The following is a 27,036-nucleotide window of genomic DNA, read 5'->3' as shown; positions in this document are numbered from 1 at the left end:
CTGCTACTTACCCAGTCTTGCATTTAGGATTAGGTCCAGACTTCCAGGTTTGGCCTTCAAAGCCCTGCACAACTCTAAAGCACCCTCTGTCGCCACTCCCACACCCCTGGGAGCCCAGCCACACTGGGATTCTCACTGTTTCCCAGCAAACCGTGCCCAGTAGACCCCTGCCTTTGTGCAGACTGGTCTCTCTATCTTGAATGCCACCCCTCCTCTCTGCCTGGCAGCTGGTCTCCCTGGGGATTTTCCATTTTCGTTGGAGAGTTTGCTCCATCCTCAGATTCTGCTCCTAAAAGACATGTCTGTGAGGTTTGTCGTATTTGGACTTCAAAAAAAAAATCAACTGCAGTTTTTAATGGATTTTATCCTACAAAAAAAGCTGGAAGAACATGGAGAGAACGCGTGCATCTTTTTCCCCCAGATTGCTCAGTTGTGAGCGTTGCAATCAGTGGTCTGTCTCCTTCCCTGCTTTGTATTTAGGAGGAAAGGGGAACCATGATGTAAATACTTTGGTGTGTTCTGGTCCCTTCCACAAAAGGAACTTGTGTAAATAACCTCCATGCAGCGGCCCCAGTCAGGAAGTCTGTTGATTATAATACAGTCCAGTTCGTTGACTTCATCCAGATTCCTCCCAGTTGTTAGACGTGTCTTTCTCCTCTCTGGTCCGAGATCTTATCTGGGTGTACATTTTGGATTTACTTGTGCTGCCTTATCAGTGTCCTTCCGTCTGAAGCAGTAGCTCAGTGTCCCCTGCTCTCATGTGTTTGGCCGTCTAAAAGGGGACCCAGGCCTCTCCTGTGGCTGACCCTCACTTGGGCTGTCACTGTGGTCTCATTGCTGGACTTGGGCATGTGCTCTTGGTGGCAGTGACCGGCCTGTGATGCCATGCTTTTCTCAAAGGATCACTGTGGGGGCAAGAGCGACGTCCACCTATCCTACAAGGTAGTGGTGATGCTGCCCTTCATCATCAAGGCAAGGCAGTGTCTGCCCGGTTTCTCCGTTGTAAAGTCACCATTTTCCCTTTTATATCTGTTCGTATTTTGTTGGGAGGGATTCTAATATTACACCAACAACCAGCTCCTCAGCCTCCTCAGAATGATACCTACGTAAATAGATGGTCTCCTGTTTTACACTTTCTGTTATTAAGACAGCACATCCAAACAACAGAATCCCTCCCTAGAGGAATGTAGCATGAACAAAATGAGTTGTGGCGTTGCTTATGAAATCATGATTTCTCAAAATGTGAAAATTGAGTTTTTGAGGTGGAGTCTTGCTCTGTCGCCCAGGCTGGAGTGCAGTGGCGTGATCTAGGCTCACTGCAAGCTCCGCCTTCCGGGTTCACGCCATTCTCCTACCTCTGCCTACTGAGTAGCTGGGACTACAGGCGCCCACCACCACGCCTGGCTAATTTTTTTGTATTTTTAGTAGAGACGGGGTTTCACCATGTTAGCCAGGATGGTCTTGATCTCCTGACCTCGTGATCCGCCTGCCTCGGCCTCCCAAAGTGCTGGGATTACAGGCGTGAGCCACTGCGTCCAGCTGAGTTCAGAGCAGTTTCTTAACCTAGCTAGTAAATCTGAGTTCTTTTCTTGAAGCTATCTTTTTTTTTTTCTTTTTTTTTTTTTTGAGATGGAGTCTCACTCTGTTGCCAGGCTGGAGTATAGTGGTGTGGTCTCAGCTCACTGTAACCTCTGCCTTCTGGGTTCAAGCAATTCCCCTGCCTCAGCCTCCCGAGTAGCTGGTACTACAGGTGCACACCACCACGCCCGGCTGATTTTTTTTTATATTTTCATAGAGACGGGGTTTGACGATGTTGGCCAGGTTGGTCTCTATCTCCTGACCTGGTCAAAGTTCTGGGATACAGGCATGAGCCACCGGGCCCGGCCAAGTCTATCCTTTTAAAAAAAATTGTCCTATGCCAACTACAGAAAAAACAGGAAATAGAGACAAACAAAGCAATAAAAATACATATACTATTATCCAGCAGACATGACGACAATCCTATGCCTTCTCTTCCTTTTCTATGCCCTTTAAAAAATGTGATCACATCATGCATTGTCTTGTTATCTTCTGTTTCAATTTGTGTGAAAATCTTTCCATGCCATTGGTATAGCTCTGTGACATAATTTTAAAAAATCTTCATATAGTTTTCTTTCTTTCTCTTTTCTTTTCTTTTCTTTCTTTCTTTCTTTCTTTTTTTTTTTTTTTTGAGACATAGTCTTGCTCTGTTGCCCAGGCTGGAGTACAGTGGCATGATCTCAGTTCACTGCAACCTCCACCTCCTGGGCCCAAGCAATTCTTGTGCCTCAGCCACCCAAGTAGCTGGGACTACAGGTGTGCGCTCCCACGCCTGGCTAATTTTTTGTATTTTTAGTGGAGATAGGGTTTTGCCCTGTTGCCCAAGCTGGTCTCAAACTCCTGAGCTCAGGCAATCCACCCGCCTTAGCTTCCCAAAGTGCTGGGATTACAGGCATGAGCCACCATGCCGGCCTAGTTTTCTGTTTAACCATTTATACTCTTGGGCATTTGGGCTGTTCATAATACTAAGCAGTTTCAAACAGGGAGAAAGTGAGCATCTTTGTCACACCTGCTACAGTTAGTGATGACACATGATTAGTGTACAGCCTTGTGCTGCAGTGTACGGTCCTGAAAGCCTCGTCTGCTCCTCAGCACCCCGGCCCCCAAGGGTACTTGTGCTCCGCAGTAAAGTCACATCTCAAGACCTTTAAAAAACAGGCCAATCCAGTTAAACTTATAAATCTTATGGGGGAAAAAGAGAAAAAAGTCACAGGAAGGGGAGCATCACACACTGGGTCCTATTGTGGGGAGGGGGGAGGGGGGAGGGATAGCATTAGGAGATATACCTAATGTAAATGACGAGTTGATGGGTGCAGCACACCAACATAGCACATGTATACATATGTAACAAACCTGCACGTTGTGCACATGTGCCCTAGAACTTAAAGTAGAATAAAAAGAAAGAGAGAGAAAAAAAGTTAAATCTGTAATTTTGGACAGAGAATTGCACAGTGAGGTTTGAAGCTACGTGGGCCCTGAGAGAGGGAAGGCACGTGGTTTAGGAGGCATTCCTTTCTTCAACTTTGCCGTAGGAACACCAGGTAAAACCTCAACTTCTCTCTCCTCCTTTCTGACCCTCACATCCAGTCGGCTTTTCTCTGACCTTTTCCTAAGTGGCTCTTTAGAATTCTTTGTGCCCATTCTCACAGTTCTCCAGACAAAATACAGATGCCCATAGGCCCCCCCCATGCGCCAGGGTGACCCAGAGCAGTGACTAAAAAATGGTGACCTGCTGCCATCAGAACTGTTCACAAATGACCGATCACATCCATTGGAGGCAGAGGCCGGCGGCAGGGTAGATGCAGCCCTTTACCCTCCCCAGACATCTCGTGCCCTCGTTTCAGTAGAGAGTGTGGATGGGCAGGAAGGATATTATGTTCAGAAGGTTCAGGTCTGCTGAATTCATTTGAGGAGGCTGCTTGTTAGTAACATATTAGTCATGGAAATAGTTTGTAGGAGACAAGTGAATATTTTAAATCATTCAAAGCATAAGAAACATTCAAGCATTGTTGAAATAACAGTAGTATCGATTTTATTTTCTGTTTCTTGATTTTAGTGTATATTTGTTTACTAGCGTAGGGCTTCCTGTGTTAAGAACAGGTATAGAAATATTGACATTCAAGTGTAAAATTGCTACTGACTCTAAACGGAAACTTTGGAGTTGAGTAGTCCTATTTAGTTTATTAATCAGATTAACATTCTTTTCCAAGTTAGGGTATCATCATTGCCTGGTCTGATCTTAAAAAAAAAAAATCTTAAAAAAAAAAAGCATGCTTTTGCTCTGTGTTAAAGTAACATGAAGACTTTGTGCAAACATGTGCCAGTTATAGATTTGTGAGTAGTAAAATGGTCATTAATTTAGATTTCTAAGTAAATGTAGCCAAATACATCTTTACTCAAAATGTTAAGGTTGATCTATGATTGAGTGATGCCAGTTGTCTTGAAAAGTTTGTTCAAAGCTAATTGTTGTTCTATTTATTGTGTTTGTGTGTTCTCAGTGTGCCTCTGCCTCCCGAGTTCTTTAGCTATAAAATAGCAGCTCCTTTGACTTAAAACAGGCTGACTGACATGATCTCGCTGCACTCTTCTGTTTTAGAATAATATATAAGTGTTCCATGTGCGACACTGTGTTCACCCTGCAAACCTTGCTGTATCGCCACTTTGACCAACACATTGAAAACCAGAAGGTGTCTGTTTTCAAGTGTCCAGACTGTTCTCTTTTATATGCACAGAAGCAACTTATGATGGACCATATCAAGGTGTGTGTGCGTCTAACCTCTCCTTTAAATGAATTGCAGATCCATTCACTGGTCATAAATCAAGGCTGAGCTGCAGGTGACTCTAAAGCACGCCTCACTGTCGAGGGAAGGGATGGATGCTGGTCGTTGTCAGTGAGCAACTTACGTGCTGTCATCGTGTGTTCACTTGACTGTGGGGTGCTTTTCATTCAGGAGTCCTGATCTGCCTACCAAAAGATTCGTGAAAAGGAACCAATGCCTGCCCTGATGTTAAGAGTAAAAAAGTACTAGGGTTTCTTTTTCTTTCTTTTTCTTTTTCTTTTAATATGTGAAAATGATGACTGTGAAGTTTTCCTTTCCTTTCTTTTCTTTTTTTTTTTTTTTGAGAGAGAGTGAGTCTCCCTCTGTCTCCCAAGCTAGAATGCAGTGGCACGATGTTGGCTCACTGCAACCTCTGCCTCCCAGGTTCAAGTGATTCTCCTGCCTCAGCCTCCCAAGTAGCTGGGATTACAGGTGCCTGCCACCACACCCGACTAATTTTTGTATTTTTAGTTTCACCATGTTGGCCAGGCTGATCTTGAACTCCTGACCTCAGGTGATCTGCCCGCCTTGGCATCCCAAAGTGCTGGGATTACAGGCATGAGCCACCACGCCCCGCCGAAGTTTTCCTTTTCTTGAGAATTCGGTATTGTTTAATACTTAGAAACAGACAAGGGCTCTGATGAATTATGCTAATTCATACAAATATTGGTATATTTAGAAAAATGAAGGTTTTTTCCCTTGAAATTATTTAAGCGGTTAGGTTTGCATTGTAATTAATGCCCCTAAACCTTTTAGTTTCGTTTTTTTTTTCTTTTCTGTAAAGATTGCATTGTAAATGGACTGTTAAATATCTAGGATATAGTATGGTACCTGGCACCTAGTGGTGTTCAGTTAATGAAATGAATAAATATCCAGTGTGGTCTATTTTACTCTCCAGCCCCCAAAAGGGGCACAGAAATCTATTTATAGCCTTTTAAGCTTACTAAGTCCAGTGCTTAGTTCTAGCTGCTTAACTGTCCGCTGTAATATGTTAAGCATTTTTTTTTTCCTTGTGTGATTAGGAGATAATATCCATTGGCTTTCAGAGATTAAAATGACTTACTTTTTAAACAGAGAAACAAGAGACCCCGTATTATCAGGAACTCAATCTCTTTCTTTTAGTTTTGCTCTTTTAAAAATATATTTATTATACAGGCTGGGCACAGTGGGTCACACCTGTAATCCCAGTATTTTGGGAGGCCACGGTAGGTGGATCACTTGAGGCCAACATGGTGAAACCCCATCTCTACTAGAAATACAAAAATCAGCTGGATGTGGTGGTACATGCCTGTAATCCTCGCTACTTGGGAGGCCGAGGCAGGAGAATCACTTGAACTCAGGAGGCAGAGATCGCAGTGAGCCGAGACTGTGCCACTGTACTCCAGCCTGGGTGACAGAACAAGACTCCGTCTCAAAAACAAACAAAAAATTATACAAAAAAGTTCAGTTTGAAGAGCAAGTAAAGTCCCTGAATTATTCTGGTCTCATGTCGGCTAAATGCCTGGATTATGAATCCTTGACATTTCCTGTATTGAACATATGTGAGTTCATGTAGAGTAATTGCTTAATGCAAATGAACATCTTGGAGATTGTCTCCTTCTAGGCAAGGTGAAGATAGTGGTGGTGATGGCATTACTCAGGTGAATAAAATGCATGGGAGATGCCTTTCATCATTCTCACTTGAAGTACAGTAAAATCCTCTTAAGATATTTTAACTATTTTAGCTAAAATCACATAATTATTTTGATAGTAAATATCTATTTAATGAAACATCAAGAAGAATTTAAAATTGCTTTGAAAAATTTAGGGATGTTGGAATTAGACCAAAATATTTTAACATACTATATATGTGCCCACAACAAAAAGAGAAATGAGCAGTTGCTTCTTAAGAGGCTTTTAAGGCATTTGCTTTCTGGAACTCATCTTTGCATCTGGAAGTCGGGTCATCAACTTTGTGGTTAGGGTCTTCCTTGTGTTAATAGTGAATTTGGAGGAATACAAGGTTACAAGAAATAGAAACTGAAGAGGAGTGGTAAAATCCTGTGGCCACAAGGAGGAAATAATTGATTTTATTAATCTGAACCTATGCAAGACACATGATATGAAAACAGTGGGAATAATCACTTATGTTCTCATTTCATGTATGTTCTATGCATTTAAAAATATCCTGCATTTATATGTTTGGGGATGGGTAAGCGTAGTTTTAAAGACATATTGGTGTTTTGTTTTTTTTTTAAATTTTTAAGATGATCTATTTAGCTCTTTTTATTTATTTACATTGCCTGTGCCTGTTCTGTGGAGTTTTTCGTGAGGAAGGAAGAGGAAGTAGAACAGGCACAAGTTTTCTCCACATACATATTCACTTAAAGATGGGGCCTTATTTGCCCAGTTAATCCAATTTGTGTCATTTTCTTCTCCTACCAAAATATAAACTTATTTACTTTGTAGGACCTCCATGTTGCCATTTGTATTTAAAGTAAACCTTCAAGTTACAAACATTCGTTCAAATTAATTATTGTTATAGGAGCTAAGGAAAAATCCATTTGAAAAGAAATAAGTTGTTTCTTTATTTTAAAATGACAATATGAATGAATGAATGAATGAATGAATGAATGAATGAATGAGGCAGGTCTTGCCGTGTTGCCCAGGCTGAATGTCTGGTCTCAAGTGGTTTTCCCACCTGACCTTCCAGAGCATCGAAATTATAGGTGTGAGCCACCATTCCCAGGTATTTGCTTTTCAGAGTCTTTTTTTTTTTTTTTTTTTAAGGTAAGGTCTCACTCTGTTGCCCAGGTTGGAGTGCAGTGGCATGATCAGGGCTCAAGGCAGCCTCCACATCCTGGGCTCAGGTGATCCTCCAACCTCAGCCTCCCAAATAGCTGGGACTACAGGCATGTGCCACCACGCCTGGCCAGTTTTTGTATTTTGTATTTTTTGTAGAGACAGGGTTTCACTGTGTTGCCCAGGCTGGTCTCAAACTCCTGGGTTCAAGTGATCCTCCAGCCTTGGCCTTCTGAAGTACTGGGATTTACAGGCCTGAGCCACTGCACCTGGCTTTAATAGTCTTAATTTTACTTACAATGTAACTTGTTGCTGCTTTTCTGTAATTTCTTTTTTTTTTTTTTTTTTTTTTTTTGAGACAGAGTCTCGCGCTGTCACCCAGGCTGGAGTGCAGTGGCCGGATCTCAGCTCACTGCAAGCTCCGCCTCCCGGGTTCACGCCATTCTCCTGCCTCAGCCTCCCGAGTAGCTGGGACTACAGGCGTCCGCCACCTCGCCCGGCTAGTTTTTTGTATTTTTTTTTTTAGTAGAGACGGGGTTTCACCATGTTAACCAGGATGGTCTCGATCTCCTGACCTCGTGATCCGCCCGTCTCGGCCTCCCAAAGTGCTGGGATTACAGGCTTGAGCCACCGCGCCCGGCCTCTTTTCTGTAATTTCTATAGCATTTTAAGGTTATCTTACAGAAGAATACTTTAATACTTTATCCTTTCGTCAGCTTATCAGTTAGTAAAAATGCATTTGCCTAGAAACTTACAAAAAGTTACTAGAGGGATTTAGGTTTTGTTTTCTTTAGGTTTTAAATGTCAAAAATGGAAAAATTTTGCTTCTTTTTTGAAAAAGAGCAATCAAACACAGAAACCTTCTACCCTGCATGGTGGGCATGAAGCAAGGCATAGTTTTTGGCTATCAAGAAATCATGTCTTGCTCCAGATTTTCTCTTTGCAAAGAACATGGTTAGACATCCACCTCAGCCCGGCGTGCCTCTGTGTTTTTTTTGTTTTTTTTTGTTTTTTTTTTTTTTGAGACGGAGTCTCACTCTGTCGCCCGGGCTGGAGTGCAGTGGCGTGATCTCGGCTTACTGCAAGCTCCGCCTCCTGGGTTCACGCCATTCTCCTGCCACAGCCTCCCGAGTAGCTGGGACTACAGGCACCCGCCTCCACGCCTGGCTAATTTTTTATATTTTTAGGAGAGATGGGGTTTCACCATATTAGCCAGGATGGTCTCGATCTCCTAACCTCGTGATCACCCGCCTCAGCCTCCCAAAGTGCTGGGATTACAGGCGCCCGGCCCACCTCAGCCCCTGGTTTATGGGCCACTTGTGCTGTTGCCTGTTTGGGTAGACCTTGAGACTTCAGCCAGTGAGAAGATGATAGAACCCCTGTTTCCCTCTGGGGGAAAATGGTGTTGAAGAAGGTTAGCTAGTTCTTGGCACTGTTTAGAGAAGACCTTACCTTGAGAAAGTGTGATGGAGAGTGTCCTGAAGGAATGGCTGGCTTAAACATCCAAGAAGGAATGTGGAGCTGAGGTCTTTCAGCGTCAGTTTCTGTGACCCAGGGAAACTCGGATGTGTGGAAAGCCTCTTAGGAAAGATTTTTCATGTTGTCTTTCTGTAGGTTCAGGAATTCATGGTTTAACTGCAAGCCTGACTGCTAGTAAGAAGAGACGGCCCTATTCAAAGATAAATTTTATATTGTATACAGAGGCAAAGATTTTAGTTTTTGCTCTCCTCCACCCTCTTTTTTGGTTTTTGTTTTTAGTTTTTGAGACAGGGTCTTGCTCTGTTGCCCAGGCTAGAGTGCAGTGGCGTGATTATAGCTCACTGTAACCTTGAACTCCTGAGCTCAAGCAGTCCTCTTACCTCAGCCTTCTGAGTAACTGGAACTTCAGGCATGCACCACCATGCCCGGCTATTTCTTAATCTTTTTGTAGAAATGGGGTCTCTCTGTTTGCCCAGACCGGTCTCAAACTCTAGGTCGCAAGTGATCCTCCTGCCTTGGCCTCCCAAAGTGTTGGAATTATAGGCGTGAGCCACTGCATACACCCCATCCCTCTGTTTTTATTCCATGCTTTTAGAATACAAAACAAAAACCAAAGTGAGCTGGTCTTTAGAATCAAATTGCACTAATTTTACCCTTTTCAAATTTGAAATCCAGTGAGTTTAAGTTGAACATGGCTGTTCGTGGCTATTACGTTGATGAAAATAGATAGCTAAGCAGTTTAAAAAGACGTGAGTATCTAATGTGTGTAGTTCTCAAGCCTGGCTGCCATCAGGAAGAAAGGATGGGTCGGGATAGGTGTAAGGAGATGAAAATTACTGACAAAACCCAGCAAAAACCCAGATTGTTACAAGTATTCCAAGAATGTGAAAGGCGTGAAAAGAAAAAGGCTTGCTATTTACTAACGTGTTGATCTTAGATGTTTGCTCAAGTCAGTTTGTTCTAGTTGAATTCCTAATAATGTATTAGCCTATTTAAACATTTCCAGGCTGATGAGAAAGGAGAGGGTTGTTCCGAAATGGTTGGTTGTAGAGAGGCCTCACTCTGGGTTGTTACAGGAGGGTAAAGTACCAGGATTAATTTGTGTTCAATACAGAGGTCTTTCTTTAAAGAATTTTAAAATGGTATAAATATATAGGCCTTTAAAAAGCGTTTGGAAAGAGAAATACATAACTTGTAACAGACTTTTATCTCTTTTGAAGTGTATATTTAGCTTAGGTTTTTTTCTTTATATATTAAGAAATACTTCTGAATGAATATAAAATGGTATTGAAATGTGTACCACGTGTTAAGATAGCATACTTGTGCTTTCTTTTAGTGTTGTGATTTGTGATAGATATTTCTTTTCTTTTTATAATGTAGTCTATGCATGGAACATTGAAAAGTATTGAAGGGCCTCCAAACTTGGGTATAAACTTGCCTTTGAGCATTAAGCCTACAACTCAAAATTCAGCAAATCAGAACAAAGAGGACACCAAATCCATGAATGGGAAAGAGAAATTGGAAAAGAAATCTCCATCTCCTGTGAAAAAATCCATGGAAACCAAGAAAGTGGCCAGTCCTGGGTGGACGTGTTGGGAGTGTGACCGCCTCTTCATGCAGAGAGATGTGTACATATCCCACGTGAGGAAGGAGCACGGGAAGGTCAGTAAAGAATGAAAGCTGCTCCGGGTGAGTGCAGAGAGGGCACTGGACTGGCAAGCTTCCAAGATGTGGGCTCTTGGCTTGGCTCTATCAGTAATTAGTGGTGTGACCTTAAAAATCACTTGGTGTCTCTGTGTCTCAATTCTTTATCTGTAAAAGGGACCTTTCCAAATCCTTCAGTCTGTAGTTTTCCTAGTCATTGCCTTCACATGCACTCCTCCAGACTGGTGTGCATGAATGTGGTACATTACCTACCACATTCATGTTTATAGCTTAGGAAAGGGAAATATAGTAAACCAAGGTTAAAGGCATTTGAATTTACCTCTATCCCTGTACTAGCTAAGGGAGAAAGGAGCAGAGAAAGACAGTGGAAATGCTGAACACTGCCGGGAGCATTTGTGTAACTTACATGATTCTTCCTTGAGTTTGGTAGTGGGAAGAGGAAGCACATCCTTTTACTTCCAGTAGAAGCTCTGTAACTCAAGATCGCTGAAAAATCTGAGTCACATATGTATATCCTTTCTCTTGTAAATAGTATATGTCTCCCACTAATAAGAAATTTAAAAAATACTTATGACTAGACCTAATAACATTAGCAAAATTATTTTTCAATATTATCTAATACTGTATTAAATACAATATTAGGCTGTATTGACATTTCCTGATTGTCTCAAAGTTGATTTGTTATGGTCAGGATCCAAAAAGTCCACATATCACATTTGGTTGTTGTGTCATTATTTTACGTAGTCCTCCTTCCAGTTTATTTTTTAATGTACGGTTGATTTCTTAGAAAAATTGGATTGTTTGTCCTATATGTAGGTTGTCCCTCACTTTACTAGATTTGGGTAATTGCTACTTTTTTTTTCTAACTTGCTGACACTAGGAACCAACATGGAATTTGCTACTTTTTTTTTTTTTTTTTTTTTTTTGAGAAAGTGTCTCACTTTATCGTCCAGGCTGAAATGCAGTGGCATGATCTCGGCTCACTGCAACCTCTGCCTCCTGGGTTCAAGCAATTCTCGTGCCTCAGCCTCCCAAGTAGCTGGGATTACAGATGTGCACCACCACGTTCAGCTAATTTTTTAATATTTTTAGTAAAGATGGGATTTCACCATGTTGGCCAGGCTGGTCTTGAACTCCTGGTCTCAGGCAGTCCACCCACTTTGGCCTCCCAAAGTGCTGGGATTACAGGCATGAGCCACTGTACCCAACCAGAATTTGCTACTTTTTGACACCGTTTAACTTGTTCCTCTTTGTCTCATATTCCTGGAATTTTGATTAGATTTGAATTTTTTAGATAAGCCTATGTCAGGTGGGCATGGTGGCTCATGCCTATAATCCCAGCACATTGGGAGGCCGAGGCAGTTACTTGAGCCCAGGAGTTCCAGGGTGCAGTGAACCATGATCATGCCACTGCACTCTAGCCTGGGCGATAGAGCAAGACCCTGTCTCAAAACCAAAAAACAACAAAAGAATATGTCATAGGTGCTGTATTCTTTTTGTATTTCATCATGAGGAACATAATACCAGCTTGTCTCATTTGTAGTCCTAATACTGAGATTGATTAGTGGGTTCAGATACATGACATTTTTAAAGAAAGTCATCTTAGTGCTTTAACTTAAGCCAATAGAACAAAATAGTCGTGCATAGTGAGCCTTTATAGAGAGTACATAGGAATTGTTTTGTAATTAGTATACACTACATCCTTGAGAAGTTTGTTCTAGCAAATGTGCTAAGAACTGTTCTATAATCTCATTTATTTGTACTACTTGTTTGAGGTACTCATGAAACTGACATGTTTTACTTTGTGATTATCCAAATGGCCTGTGAACATGGCTGGATCACAATGTTCACAAATTGCAAAAAGATGTTTTTATTGTATTTGGTCTCACGACAGTATGTCTTGATATAAAAAGTAGTTACTTACAGAATATATTTGGCTTTAGTGGCACGTTGCTTATTTAATCATCTTAGTCTTAGGCTTTCCTGCTAGCATTGTACAGTGTTCATTATAAATACTGGGTAGTTTTTAAGGAGCAATACTTTAATAATTTACAGTATAAATACACTGCCAGGGGTGCTGTCAGTCTGATGTGGTGGTTCTAGGGAGTCTTCACTTGGCACCCCTACCAGACTGCATAAGAGTTAAACAGGAGCTGGCCTTCGTCATCATCCGGTAGTCCAGTCCTTTCATTTCATGAGATTTCTGTAACTATCTTGTAACATTTCAGAACTCTTTTCCTTTTTTAAAAAAACTATCTTTATCTTACATAAGAGATAATGATTAGATCTAGGATATAAGAGGAGGAGATGATTTCAAAAAAGTTGGTGGGATGAAATGTAACACTGATTGAAAGCCTTTGCTCTGGACCTGCACAGAGATCCCACTCTGAATTGCATGTGTGTGCATGCTTGTGCCCTTGGTTTTGATGGAGGTGTTCATCAGAATGGAAATGTTTGGCTTAGTAGGATTTTAGGATTCGCTTTGAAGGAGTTGAGGCCCTGCCTTTGGAATAAGGCACATCAGATTATATTGTAGTTTCAATCCTGTTCCCTCAGCCTCCTGAGAGAATGGAGGAGATGAGTGGGCAAGGAGAGGGGAGGAGCGTCTTCATAAGCTAGTGAAATGGATGGTGTTGAATGCGAGAGTTCCACCACGCCAAATCATACTGGAGCACCCACTTCCAAACACCCCTCTACAAGCTTCTTTTACCTATCTCCGTTCATTTCTCCTTTCCTAGAATACTCAAGTCACCCAGACTTCAAAGCCCCTGTGCTGTCTTTTCTCTGTCTTCCTTCAGACAACCAGGCAAGCACCTTGCTGTCTATATCTTTCCTTCCCATTTACCCTGGGCTTGCCACCTTATCACTGAACCCAGTTCTCTGGTGACCCCTTTGTTGTTAAGTCTGTTGGACGTGTTCCTGTCTTTACCTCCACTCACCTCACAGCAGTATTTCACATGATTAGAAGTTCTTTCTAAAAGCATTTTCTACCCTTATTGGGAATACCACTGTCTCCTGGGTTCTCTCTCCATTACTGGAATACCCATCAGGTTTCTGTCCTAGAAACATTTAACCTTCTCTTGGGAAAATTCAACCACTCTTATAACTTTGCTACTCGTGTACAGTATATATACGGATAGCACCCACATCTGTGTCTCCATTTTAGTTGAAAAGTATTTCTTGAATTAATAGACCAAAAATGAGTTCTAATGTGGAAGACATCTAACTCCTCTTAGACTTAACCTCCTCTTCTTTAAAATGGTTACATGTTTAGTGATCTTCCAGTGTCCTGTGTTTAAGTACCTAGAGAACTGTATATGAGGTGATAAGTATTCTCTAATCCTTATGGGCTTAAGATGTGATATCAATATGAAATACACTATACACATATAAGGGATCAAAAATTATATTTGGCTAAAGGTCTCAGGAGAGAATACATTTTTACTTCCACCAGCCCAGAAGTTTCTGTAAAGATCCAAATGTATTGGATTACCCAATGAAATATTATTATGCATTATGATAAATATGTCAGTGTTCTGAACCAGTGAACTTTGAATGTATACTTGATTTTAGTATCATAATTATGACTTAAAATACATATATATAAAATATAACTTGAGGAATAATCTAAATGCATTCTGCCAACCACAGTACAGTCATTACTTTAGTGTTATTGCTTCTAGTATGATTATTATTTTGATAAGGTTTGGAGTAAATATTTCAGGTTAGGAGTAAATTTAACTGGCATAAGTTAAAAATTTATGTCAAAATATTATAATTCACTGCTACTCATTTTAAATGGCTGTTTTGGTTTCGGTAATTGTTTTTGACCTTTCTTCCCCTTCTCAGTTCCCATCCAGAACTTTACTAAAAAGAAATATTTTGTATACAGTTCCATTTATTAAGTAAAGATATTCAGTAGCTTTGTCTTTAAGATTCAGAAGTGGCCGGGCCTGGTGGCTCACGCCTGTAATCCCAGCACTTTGGGAGGCCAATGCAGGCAGGCGATCACTTGAGGTCAGGAGTTCGAGACCAGCCTGGCCAACATGACGAAAACCCATCTCTACTAAAAATACAAAAATGAGCCAGGCATGGTGGTGGGTGTCTTGTAATCCCAGCTACTTAGGAGGCTGAGACACGAGAATTGCTTAAACCCAGGAGGCAGAGGTTGCAGTGAGCTGAGATTGTGCCACTGCATTCCAGCCTGGGCAACAGAGTGAGACTCTGTGTCAAAAAAAAAAAAAAAGGAAAAAGAAAAAAAAAAAAGATACCAAAACCTAGTTCTGGCTCTGCTAGTTATTCAGTAGCTTTTCTATATCTCTGATGCTCTTTTTAAAAAATGAATTGTCGCAGGCCGGGCGCGGTGGCTTAAGCCTGTAATCCCAGCACTTTGGGAGGCCGAGACGGGCGGATCACGAGGTCAGGAGATCGAGACCATCCTGGCTAACACGGTGAAACCCCGTCTCTACTTAAAAAATACAAAAAAAACTAGCCCGGCGAGGTGGCAGGCGCCTGTAGTCCCAGCTACTCGAGAGGCTGAGGCAGGAGAATGGCTTAAACCCGGGAGGTGGAGCTTGCAGTGAGCTGAGATCCGGCCACTGCACTCCAGCCTGGGTGACAGAGCGAGACCCCGTCTCAAAAAAAAAAAAAAAAAAAAAAAAGAATTGTCAGTATCCACTTTCAGTGGTTTTTAAACTTTTTTCCAGTTATTTGTCGTAATCTAATATCAAGTCAAATACTTTTAAAAAAATTGACAGATATTCAGTGCATATTATTCAGATATTAAAGGCATAATCATCTTAAAACCTACAATTTGCTGAATTACTACTTTAGCTATTTAAAAAAGAAAAATAGTTAAAGCAGCAGCATTTTAAGAAGTTCTTGTTACAGAAATTCTATATACAGAAAGCAGTAAAAAACTGATCAGTTTCTCTTTTTAAAGTTTTTTCTCAAATGCTTATGTATTGTCTAATTTTTATTGCACTTTCTAAAGTTGGTATTATTGTTTTGTTATGGCCAGATTTTAGCTGTCCTTGTAAATAGTGAAGTCTTTGAGGGCAAGTTGTATATCCATTTTATTATTACAGTCTTCTGTGGCTTACAGCATTGTGCCTTGCAGAGTATCTCTGGGGTCACTGATTGAAGCAGTTCTCTTTAGATTGTTACTTGCACATATGGCAAGGGGCTTTGTGTTAGTCACAGATACACACAAGTTGCAGTCTAGGTTCAGGTACCTAACTAGCTTTCTAACCACAGAAATCCCCCTTGTAACTTCCTGCTTCCCCTTTGTAATTAATCTTGTGGGAAGATACTTTGACACTATGCATAGAACCTGTGTCTCATCATTTTTTCACTCACTAATCTGAACATCCATTCTTTATTCTTGCCTGCAACAGTACTTAATGTTGACTTTCTACTTCCATCACTACTTCTGCATTTATTAGTTGGAACTCCACTGCAAAGATGAGCTCAGTTTTATATTTACAGCTGTATGCATTTATGAATGTTTATTTTATCCAATGGGTTGGAATCCATTGCTATCATTATTATTATTATTATTATTATTATTTTTGCTTAAATGGTCCTAGATGTGGCCATTGGGAATTGCTTTCATTTGGCCCCTGTGTCTTCTGGACAAGCATCCTTTCTGAGGACTTTCTGGTGTCATAGTATGTTCCTGGTTCATCTTTTATTTTCCCTGCCCTAGCCCTGCAGTCAACCATTTCTTCTGGGAGCCTGGATCTTTTTCTAGAGAATGATAGCAAACATATTTTAAAGAGGTTCTGTATCTGTATTTTGATCATCACTTAGCATGGGAAACTATAATTGGGGAAATGGTAGGTAGAAGAAAGTAATAAGCTTCAAAGTGGCTCCTCAGTTATTTAGTGTGAGGTAGTGATGTATTTGGCTATTAATGGATTTTTATCAGATGCTTTGAGTTAAAATTAGAATGCACCAAAGCTTGTGAAATATATTCAAATATTGGAAGGTATATTTAATAGAGACATTTTGTAGAATGTGAAGAAAGAGGACAGGCATAGGTCATTGTTTTCAGGAAAGTTATGTTTATATTTGGCCAAGAGAAGGCAAAGCTGTTTAATTCCTGCTTTGCTTTCTCCAACGAAAATGGAATCAGGGCCAGGTGCGGTGGCTCACGCCTGTAATCCCAGCACTTTGGGAGGCTGAGGCGGGCAGATCACAAGGTCAGGAGATCAAGACCATCCTGGCCAACATGGTGAAACCCCATCTCTACTAAAAATATAAAAATTAGCTGGGCATGGTGGCGGGCGCCTGTAATCCCAGCTACTCAGGTGGCTGAGGCAGGAGAATCGCTTGAACCCGGGAGGCAGAGGTTGCAGTGAACCGAGATTGTGCCACTGCACTCCAGCCTGGGCGACAAGAGCGAAACTGCACCTCAAAAAAAAAAAAAAAGAAAGAAAAACGAAAAACAAAAGAAAATGGAATCAATGTGATTAAGGGTGAATTGATGTCCCAGAATGACAGCAAGCCTCTAAGAAATGGTTTAGCCAATATAAATAAGTTTGCTTTTCCATCTGTATCTGTCTGTCTGTCTTATATGTTTGTATGTCTCTCTCTCTGTCTCTCTCTCTCTCGACAGGGTCTCTGTTGCCCAAGCTGGAGTACAGTGGTATGGTCATGGTTCACTGCAGCCTCGACCTCCCTGGCTCAAGTAATCCTCCCGCCTCAGCTCCCCAGGTAGCTGGGACCACAGGCATGGCACCACTGTGCTTGGCTAATTTTTTTTTTTTAATTTTTGTTTTTTGTTTTTTGAGATGGAGTTTCGCTCTTGTTGCCCGAGCTGGAGTGCAACTGCACGATCTCAGCTCACTGCAACCTCTACCTTCTGGGTTCAAGCCTCATTCTCCTGCCTCAGCATCCCCAGTAGCTGGGATTACAGGCACACACTGCCATGCTCAGCTACTTTTTGTATTTTTAGTAGAGACGGGGTTTCACCATGTTGGCCAGCCTGTTCTTGAACTCCTGACCTCGTGATCCACCTGCCTTGGCCTCCCAAAAGTGCTGGGATTACAGGCATGAGCCACTCCACTTGGCCTTTTGTATTTTTAGTAGTGATGGGGTTTTGCCATGTTGGTTGGCCAGACTTGTCTCGAACCCCTGACCTCAGGCGATCCACCTGCCTTGGCCTCCCGAAGTGCTGGCATGAGCCATTGTGCCCGGCCTGCTTGGCTGATTTAAAAATTTTTTTTTGTAGAGATGAAGTCTTCTGATGCCCAGGCTGGTCTTGAACTCCTGAGCTCAAGTGATCCTCTCATCTTGGCCTCCCAAAGTGTTAGGATTACAGGTGTGAGCCATTGCCCTGGGCCACTTTTCCATCTTTACATGGGGTGAAGGGAGATTGCAAATATATGCATGTCGTGGAGAATGAGCTGTGGCCAGATATCCTGCTTGTGTGAGAGGAGAAGGTTGCGTAGATTCTGAAGATTTCAGATAAAGTCTGAACTTACTGAGCGCAGCCATTTCAGAGAACAGATGGTGAAGTAGCTGGTTCCTGCCTGAGCACTGGGGAAAAGAACTAGGCGAAGACTAAAAACATGTGATTGCGGATCAATCTCCTTTTCTTTACAGAGGGACCAGTTGGTAGGTGGAATAACCCTCTGGACAGAAACTGGGTTTCAGCAAAACTGTTGGCAGATTCTGTCTGTTCTGATACTGTACAGTGTAGTGCAGGAGGGCCTGGATGAAATACTGCATGGATAGCTGGCTCATGGCTCCCTGCCTTGTTGGAGAGAAAGCTTCCATCTCGGATCAGATTTTCCTCAGTCTTTCTGAAGAGAAGCTGGGAGGGATTTTACAAGGCAGATCTTAAATGCAGAGCTTTTCACTTAAACAACAACAAAAAATAAAAGTAGACAGATATTATGTGAGATAGATATGGCTAAGTTCTATGAAAAAGTATTCTGTCTTTATATGACTGTTTTGCTACAACCCATCCTTTTTTGTGGCTGCTGAGGTAGCATTCATACCAAGGAGAGCTAACACCCTTCCTTTGGCTTGGCAACATAATCTAGCTAGCGGTTCCCCAAATTGGAGTGTGCATCAGAATTAACTGGAGGGCTTGTTCAGCTAGTTGCTGGCCTCTACCCCACAGCTTCTGATTCAGCAGGTCTGGGATGGAACCCGGTCATTTGCATTTCTGACAAGCCCCAGCTGATGCTGATGCTGCTCATCTTGGGACCATACTTTGCGAACTACTTGCTTAGTCTGTGTGGCAGTACAATCCCCCAAAGCCCATTGATTTATCCAATAAAAGTTCATTTCTTGCACATACAGAGTTTGCTATGCAGAGTTTGCATTTCTCTGGGGCAGTCATCCCTTCCACCGGTAACTCAGTGATCAAGGCTGTTTCTTTCAGCCCCATTGTCTTAACGTAGGTGTTACTGAAAAACAGACTGGAGAGTCATGCCTGGTCTTTACACGCCTGGTCATTCTGGGTGTGATGCACAACACATGTCATTGGCCAGAATGAACTATGTGAGCAGCCCCAAATATATTCCCCCGTTTACCGCAAAGGGGAGGGAATGACAAGTACTATTTGCCACCTGCAGTAAGGTGGCCACAGTGAATCTAAACGATGGGAAGGGTTCCATTGCACCAATTTAAGATGGATGCCGACAACTAGCAGAGGAGGGTAAGCAGAATGCTGAGAGTCTAGAAACAGTGGCAGGAGGAAGAGAGAAGTTGGGGTTAAAGGGAGCTTTGATAGCTGTCTTCAGATAGATGTCCTCTGTGTGAGGACCAGCATGTGATAATTCCAGACCAGCTGGGGCCATGCGTGAGTGAAATGTCTGCCTACCTGTTGCTGAAAGTATTCAGGGAGTGGCCAAATGCTCACTTGTAAAACAATGGAATAGAGTGGATTCTAGGGTTGGCTGGGCACAGTGGCTCACGCCTATAATCCCAGCACTTTTGGGAGGCTGAGGTGGGTGTATCATTTGAGGTCAGGAGTTCGAGACTAAAATGGCCAATATGGTGAAACCCCACCTCATGATGGCAGGCATCTGTGTAGTCCCAGCTACTCGGGAGGCTGAGGCAGGAGAGTTGTTTGAACCCAGGAGGTATAGATTGCAGTGAGCCGAGATTGCGCCTCTGCACTCCAGCCTGAATGACAGAGCGAGACTGCGTCTAAAGAAAAAAAAATGGATTCTAGGGCCAATGTGACCTTTCTCCTCGGACACTGGAATGAAAGGAAACTACCAGTGGTAATCCATGTAGTAGCCATTGCTGGTGTGAGGTGGATATTTTAAACCAGTCACAGTCTAAAAGTCATTCCATGGACTAACCAAGTCTCTGTAGAAAGCATTTGGTTTTACAGTTAATCTACTTTGTGGATCAAACAGAACTTCTGGGAAGAAGTCCTTGTCCGCAGGAAGGCTGTGGGGGAGCAGTGAGCCTGACTCGGTGGCTGCGCACGAGAATCACCTGGAGAGCCTACGGCCCAGCACACTTGTGCTCCCTAGACCAGCTAATTGGCATCTCCAGGGATGGGACCTGGCCCTGGCATTCTTAAAGCTTCCAGGTGATTCCGGGGTTGCGGCAGGGCCGGGAGCACTCATAGCACCTGGGATCTGCCGCGCACCTGTCCTTGCTGCTGACGCTCATTGCTGCGGCCCTCACTGTGGCTGCTGTAGCACCGACACACCTTTGCTGAGTTTATGTTTTGGGGAAGGTTGATCCTAAGTGTATTTGTTTAAAGACTCCACCCAACGTTCACTCTTGGTTTAAAGACTCCACCCAATGTTCACTCTTGGTGGTGAAGGCAGGGGACACGACTCTCTGGACGTTGGAGATTACAGCATTAGTAAGTAGAGGAATAGCTGGGCCATAAGTCGGTACGATATAATTTAAAGCCTGATTATAAATGATTTTAGGATGTCTTAATGTGATTTGGTGGTTTGGAATACTTGCTATTATGTAGCCTTTTCCATTCTGAAATTCACTTTCAGTTCACTCAGAGATGTAGGTGAAAGACAGACAGCAGTGGCAGTGAAGGAAAGTGGGAGAATGAAAGGATCAGAGTGTGGAGAGATGAACAGGCCACTGAGGCAGGTGTGCTGTTGTTACTTTTGAAAAGAATTGCAAGGCAATCAGCTTGCATTTCCCAGTTTGGGACCACCATGCTCAGTCAGATTCACTGTGGAGCTTCTCAGAGACTCTCACTTGCACAGTGTTTAAAAGAAAAGAAAAGTATATGTGTGTGTGTGTGTATGTATATGTATATAAATTTTTTAAGTGCCCACCTGGCCGGGTGCAGTGGTTCACGCCTGTAATCCTAAGACTTTCAGAGGCTGAGGCAGGAGGACTGCTAGAGCCCAGGGCTTGAGGCCGCAGTGAGCCGTAGTCCTGTCACTGCACTCCAGTGTGGGCAACAGAATGAGACCCTGTCTCAAAAAAAAAAAAAAAAAAAAAAAGAAAAATTTTTAGAAGTGCTCACCCACACAACCTGGAACCTAGCCGTGCGTATGAAATGTGTGGTAGGGCATAATTTCCCCTCTTAATCTCCCTGAAACTTCTTTAGAGAACTTTGTGAAATAAAGAAAACATTAATCTCCATCTTGTTTCTGTCTTCCTGCTGTACTGTGGTGATGGCCATTAGTTAAGGGGATGAAAATACTGAAATACTATCTAGTTTGCATAGTTCATTACCAGATGGTTTCATTTTCCTTCTTTTACTGTTAGAGTTCATCCTGTTGTCATTAGGCATGCCTTACTACAAAGTCTCTTATTTAATCTAAATGTAGAGAGGTAATAGATTTTTATCCTTCTAAAACTCATCTTTTAGCTATGGCGACTTTGACTTCCTGCCAAAATCCTGTTACCCTAGCAACAGGTAAAATTAAAAAAAAAAAAAAAGTTTCTCCTCTCTTTTTTGGCTTAGAACTTATTTGTGATCTCTCAAGGTTTTAGGAGAAGTATCTTTAAATCAGTTGCATGTTCTCTTCTATCTCTGGTTGACTGTTAGAGAATGATGGCTTTTCACTTGATTCTGCATTTGTGTCACATGTGATTAAAAGGCACATAAGTTAGAGTTTGTATATTCATGCTAGAAATGTACATCACTGCTGGCTTTATGAAACTTATTTTTCATCAGTTTTGGCCACTGGAATTGATATTTTGTTTGTGTGTGTGTGTGTGTGTGTGTATATATATATATATATATATATATATATATTTTATTTTATTTTTTTTTTTGAGACAGAGTCTTGCTCTGTTGCCCAGGCTGGAATGCAGTGGCGTGATCATAGCTCATTGCAACCTCACACTCCGGGTCATGAGCAGTCTGCCAACCTCAGCCTCCTGAGTAGCAGGGACTACAGGTGACCACTGCTGTGCCCAGCTAATTTTTATTGATTTTCATTTTTTTGTAGGGAGTTGGGGGCAGAGGGAGTTGTCCGTCTTTGTTGCCCTGCCTGGTCTCAAACTCCTGGCCTCAAGTGATCCTCCAGCCTCAGCCTCCCAAAGTGCCAGGATTACAGATGTGAGCCATCACACCTGGCCTATACTTTTATTATATTCTAAATATTTTTCTTATGTGTGATTATATGTATCTTATATATAATATATATTTCTTATACTATATAAATCTATAATTCTTTTTAATACCAATTTTATTTTTATTACAATTTATATTTTATTAGTTTGATATTTTATTAACATGGTTTACTATATGTAGTTTTCTAAAGTCCTTCACTTGATTTAATAAAAACCTTTTTTTAATGTAAGGCTATAAATGTGTTGTAAAAAGGATGTTGAAAATATTTGGTTCAGAGCATATTAAAATACATATTGAACTACTGGTGATTTTGGTAGCTCGTGGCTAAATTGGAAGGTGGGGTGTTAAGGATGCTGGGGCTGACCCTGTCTGAGGGATTACCCTACTTACTATCTCATTGCAGCAGGCTCCTGAGGGGAGACAGTTACGAATCCCGCTTTCAGGTGAGGAAATGAAGCCTGAGAAAGGTTCAGTAACTTACCCCGGGGTTCTGCAGCCTGGCAGAAGCAGATTTCTAGCCCAGACTCCGCAGTTTGCACAGCATGAAAGCTGACATTTCAAAAGCTGCTTAATTTTAGTCTCCTTGAATCTTTCAGTATAGATGTGGGACAGTTAGCAAATATGACCTTCCATCCAGTTTTTATTGCTGCTTTTGATGTAGTCGTTTTCATTTAGGTGTTCGATCTTGGTTAAAGTTGGTTATGCCATCGTTAACTGGACGCATGTGTGTAGTTCTGGAAGACTGAGTGTCGTGGTTTTACATTCCTTAGCTGGGGCCTGATGCTTTACTGGAATTACTTGCAGTTGCTGTTAACAGCACCATGGTGTTGTTAATTAATCGGGCAAATCTTCCTGCAGAATAATGAAATGTTTTAGAGTGGTTTGAATTTAGCAGTTGCCTGGGATGTATCTGGGGGCTGCATGGATTGTAGCAGGGCCTAAGCCTCATGAGGGACAGAGCCTCTTCCTGCAGAGTCTCGAAAATCTGGAGAAATGCACCAGGGAGAGGTCCCTTCCTGACTCCGGGAGTTATCTTAAAGCAGAGGCTCTCAAGGGAGAGAGCACAATTAGAATCAGGGTTTTTTTTTGAGTCTGGTTGTGGGGGTTTGAGATGTGGAGAAGTGGGTAGGACCTGAGTAGGAGTGAAGTCTATTTTTAAATTTCTCTAGATAATTGTGTTACCTTCACACTCACATACGTTCCCTCCTACTCTCCTACCCTCTCTCTTCTCCTTGAGAAGTTCTGCTGTAAAGGGATTAAGCTGAGCGATCAGCTATTTAGGGGATTTTGCTCTTAATACTGGAGAGTTTATAAAAGCTGCCTCACAGGAAGATGAGATTGGAGAAGAATTTCAGTTTAGGTGTTACATATTTTTAAGAATAGCTAGAAAAAACATGAATTTTTACTTTGGGTGTTATCTTTCATTTAAAATGTTTATCTTAAAATTGCTTGCCTTGGTGTTTATAATTTGTTTCTAAATTATATTTTATAACTATTATGTGTTTTAGCAAACCTGTTTATTTTTGGATCATGAACAAGAATCTGGAAAGCCCCAAGCTTGCCCCAGTACCAGGCAGTTTTCACTGAACTGAAACAAACTGAAAGATACAAAGAAGGAACCATAAGGTTTGCCCTCTTAAATTGAAAGAAAATGAAATGACGAGTGACCAGTTTCCATTTCTAAAATTTACTGATTATTTTTCCATTAGGGACAGAAAAATAAATCCTTTCAAGACTGACTAACACAGTGTTTTGAAAATGTGACACAAATAAGACTGTAAAATATTAGTCCACATCTTGTATATAGCCAGAAAAGGGTTTTTCTTTTCTTTTCTTTTTTTTTTTTTCAGGTTCTTATGAAGATGTGCTCTTTAGTGCGACGTGTTGGTGCCCGGTCAGATGTCTGTCTGTCGGAGGCACTTTTCTGTAAACTCACCCGAGGTTGCTATAAACAAGGTTGAAGGGCTATAAATGTGTATTTATATATGTCCCGTTATGTGGTCTGAGGAAAAAGCTGTGGCGTTATTAACCCTTTTTATTGTTACCGTGTGCACCTTATGACACTGCATGAGAGTATATTAATGTACATCCCATTGGATATTAAGTATAAAAACCCCACATCGAACGATGTGCAATGAAATTATTAACACAAAGTAATAGTAAGGCAAAGGTGTTGAGTCCAGTAATCAGGTCAGTGGGCTTCTTTCTGAAAGTCTGCTAGGATTTAGGGACTGGTGGTCCCAGGGGAGGGTCCCCAACAGAACCCATTGTCAGATAACAGAGCTTTCCCTGATAGACCCTACACAGCTGCCAGAGCATCTCTTGGAAGTGTGACTGTCATAGGCGGCCTTGGAGCCCTCCGTGATCTCACCCTGCCTCCTTTTCCACCCCTCCTCCCCCGGACCCCTGCTGATGCTTGTTCCAGCAATGCAGAGCTGCTTGCAGTTTCCTGACATGCCACATTCTTCCTTGTCTTTGTTACTTTCTGTTCCTTTTGCCTGGACTTGCCTTTCCTTGCCGCATTGCCTGCCTGTGAGCTAGTTGTGGCCAGCAGGTCTCTCCATCCCCGCCCTGCCCGCTGTGCACCCTTCCGCGCACCTGTGGCTGCCTCTACCATACCTTTTTTTCTGCCGTTGTTCAACAGATTATAATCTCCTCAAGGGCATGGAGAGCCTGGCAAGTTAGAGTCAGAGCTCAGTAAAAACCGTGGAAGGAATTAATTGAAATGCACGGCATTTGGTCTCCCATGGCCTGCTGGGTTGCTGAGGCTGCTTCAGACCTCAGTTTGGCTGAGGACTGGCTGTAGCTACTTACTCTCACCACTTTTTATTACTATAGATTTGCACCTTCTACCTTGCTGCACGGCAGTTGCAAGCCTTTGGCCAGAATTGCCGGCTGAAAGGGAGTGGTTCAGTGCAGGCTCATTAAGCATGTGTTAGAAAAAATCATTTACAGCACTTGAGTGGTGGATACCAAGCTGTATCTTTGCGCACAAAGTACAGCACATATGGTACTCGTCTCTGAAAAATCAGTGCCCTACAAGGCATGCAGGCAATAACGGGTTAGAACATGGTGCTTAAGAACACCACAGTGACTAAGATGTTTACAGATACTTCAGACATTTGTAGTTCATTGCCTACAGGGCTGCTGTTATTTTGTAGGCCAAGGAAGATATTTCCTTCCCTGGCTTTTCCTGTTTATCTCTAAGGGGCCCAGAAGGTAGAGGCTCCCTTGACACTGGGCTGGTGCTGTTGCTGAGACAGGAAAAATAAGAGACTTGGTGCCTGTCTCTGTGTGCTTTGGGAGAATATACCAGGACTTCCTGGCCAAAAATATTTCGGATTAAAAACATTCCCATAGGCAGAGACTAAGCTCCCTCACTGTCACAGACAAGCACCTTCCTTCCAGCTCGGCTTCCAGTGCCCATGGCTGCAGCGAGTCTAGCCCCTCGCCCCTCTTTTCCTTTTGGCTTGGAGATTGGGTTCTGCTGTCTCACTGTGGTGCTCCCATACCTGGAAGCTTACTGATGGCAAAGCCTTGGCTTCTTGCAGACCCAGGCCAGTGCCTTCCTGAACCTTCTCCCTTGTCCTCTCTCAACCTGAAGTCCCTTCTTGGGACCCAGGGATCCCCCCCGTCCCTGGAATCCGTGGCAGGCAGAGCACAGACATAGATCCCTTGGGGTGGCGGGGCGGGGAGGAGTTTCGTATCTCTCATGCTTTGAAGAACCCAGATTTGCACTGATACTAGGTTTCTTCATTGAATCGGTGCTGAAAAGGGTGGTTTGTCTCTGTTGCATTGGTCCAGTGTTGTGATTCTACTGCAGTGCCTGGTGAGGCTGTTATGGACTTGGCCTAGAATGCAACTGTCGTTTGTAATTTCTTTAGGAAAATATGTTCCTTAATCCAACTGGCAGACCAGATTTCAGATTTTAAGAATTTAGGACATGATTCCGTCTGTAAATTGACATTACCTTGAAACCCAAAACAACTAGAAAATAATTTAGCCACAGATGGGGACATCAAAGGAAATAAGAGGCCATTCCCGGGCTTGGTTGAATGAATAAGGACTTGTAAGATAGACAGCACCAGAAGGTAACTGAGAGGAAGGAGATGCTCGCTCGCTTTAGTTTTAAGTTGGGAAAACTTCAGACCCAGAGGGACTGCAGGACTTTTTGCAGAGCACTTTAGCCCTTGTGCCTGGGCCTCGGGGTGTGGGCTTTTCCACAGCCACCCTGAGTTGTGAGTGAGAACACACACTTACTGCTTGGCAGGAGGAGAGCTGGGACCTGGGTGAGACCAGCACAGAGGAGAGTTCTGTCCAGTCTGCCAAATCCAGCAAGTCCGCATTAATGTCCATTTGGAAGGGTGGTTCAGGGAGGAAGACGGGCTCCACTCTCATACCCTTTCTTCATGTGTCCTCAAAACCAGTCATTGCAGCACCACAGTCAACACCGACATGGAGCTCAGAGGAGCATCTTCATCGCCGCCCGGCAGCTGGGGCTCTCTCCTGGGTACACAGCACCTTCCTGGGACACTCCAACGGGTCACTTGTGCGCCGCCCTTTTTCTATTACACCTTCAGATATGATGGTTGATTATACGTACTGGTGGGACCTTATTAAAGTGGTCAGGCAGTTGGAAAGTTTCTATATGATCTGGGGCTAGGACTGGAGAAAGTGACGTGTCATCATTAGGTCTGTTAGCTTTTTTGACATTTGTGTTTGCTTGTTTACTTTCTAATGTTGTTAACACATTTTTTTATTGATCTGATAAAAACAGTAATTATCTTTAAAAGGAATGATTAGTTTCTTTTGTCTTTTGATTTGTGGAAATAAATACTAGAAAGAGTCTGTGTAAGTCTTCAAGCGGTAATTTTTATTATGTAGCAATGTTTGTCCCCCCCGCCCCCCGCGAAGATGGAGTCTCGCTTTGTCGCCCAGTCTGGAGGGCAGTAGCGCGATCTCAGCTCACTGCAGCCTCCCACTCTGGGTTCAAGCTATTCTCCTGCCTCAGCCTCCCGAGTAACTGGGATTACAGGCGCATGCCACCACTCCTGGCTAATTTTTTTGTGTCTTTAGTAGAGATGGGATTCCTTTTTATTTATTTATTTATTTATTTATTTAGAGACGGAGTCTCGCTCTATTGCCCAGGCTGGGTGCAGTGGCGCGATCTCTACTCACTGC

At 42.5% G+C, this 27,036-nt stretch overlaps 1 protein-coding gene across 50 annotated transcripts in view; it reads left to right on the top strand.

The window, feature by feature from the left end:
- Positions 1–27,036, top strand: part of ZNF532 (zinc finger protein 532) — a 127,776-nt gene that overhangs the window by 83,994 nt on the left and 16,746 nt on the right. For 34 of the 50 annotated variants that reach the window (XM_077974696.1, XM_077974681.1, XM_077974686.1 and 31 more), the window contains 2 exons: positions 4,175–4,337; positions 10,038–10,319. The exons of 6 other annotated variants lie outside the window; for them this stretch is intronic. In XM_077974696.1, coding sequence (XP_077830822.1) covers positions 4,175–4,337; positions 10,038–10,319 — 445 coding nt within the window. The remainder of the gene's footprint in view (positions 1–4,174; positions 4,338–10,037; positions 10,320–27,036) is intronic. 10 more of the 50 variants (XM_077974707.1, XM_077974703.1, XM_077974701.1 and 7 more) reach the window with 1 other exon arrangement.

Source organism: Macaca mulatta, chromosome 18 (assembly GCF_049350105.2).
Source record: "Macaca mulatta isolate MMU2019108-1 chromosome 18, T2T-MMU8v2.0, whole genome shotgun sequence".
Classification (NCBI taxonomy): Eukaryota; Metazoa; Chordata; class Mammalia; order Primates; family Cercopithecidae; genus Macaca; species Macaca mulatta.
This window is presented reverse-complemented; position numbering and strand designations above follow the sequence as displayed.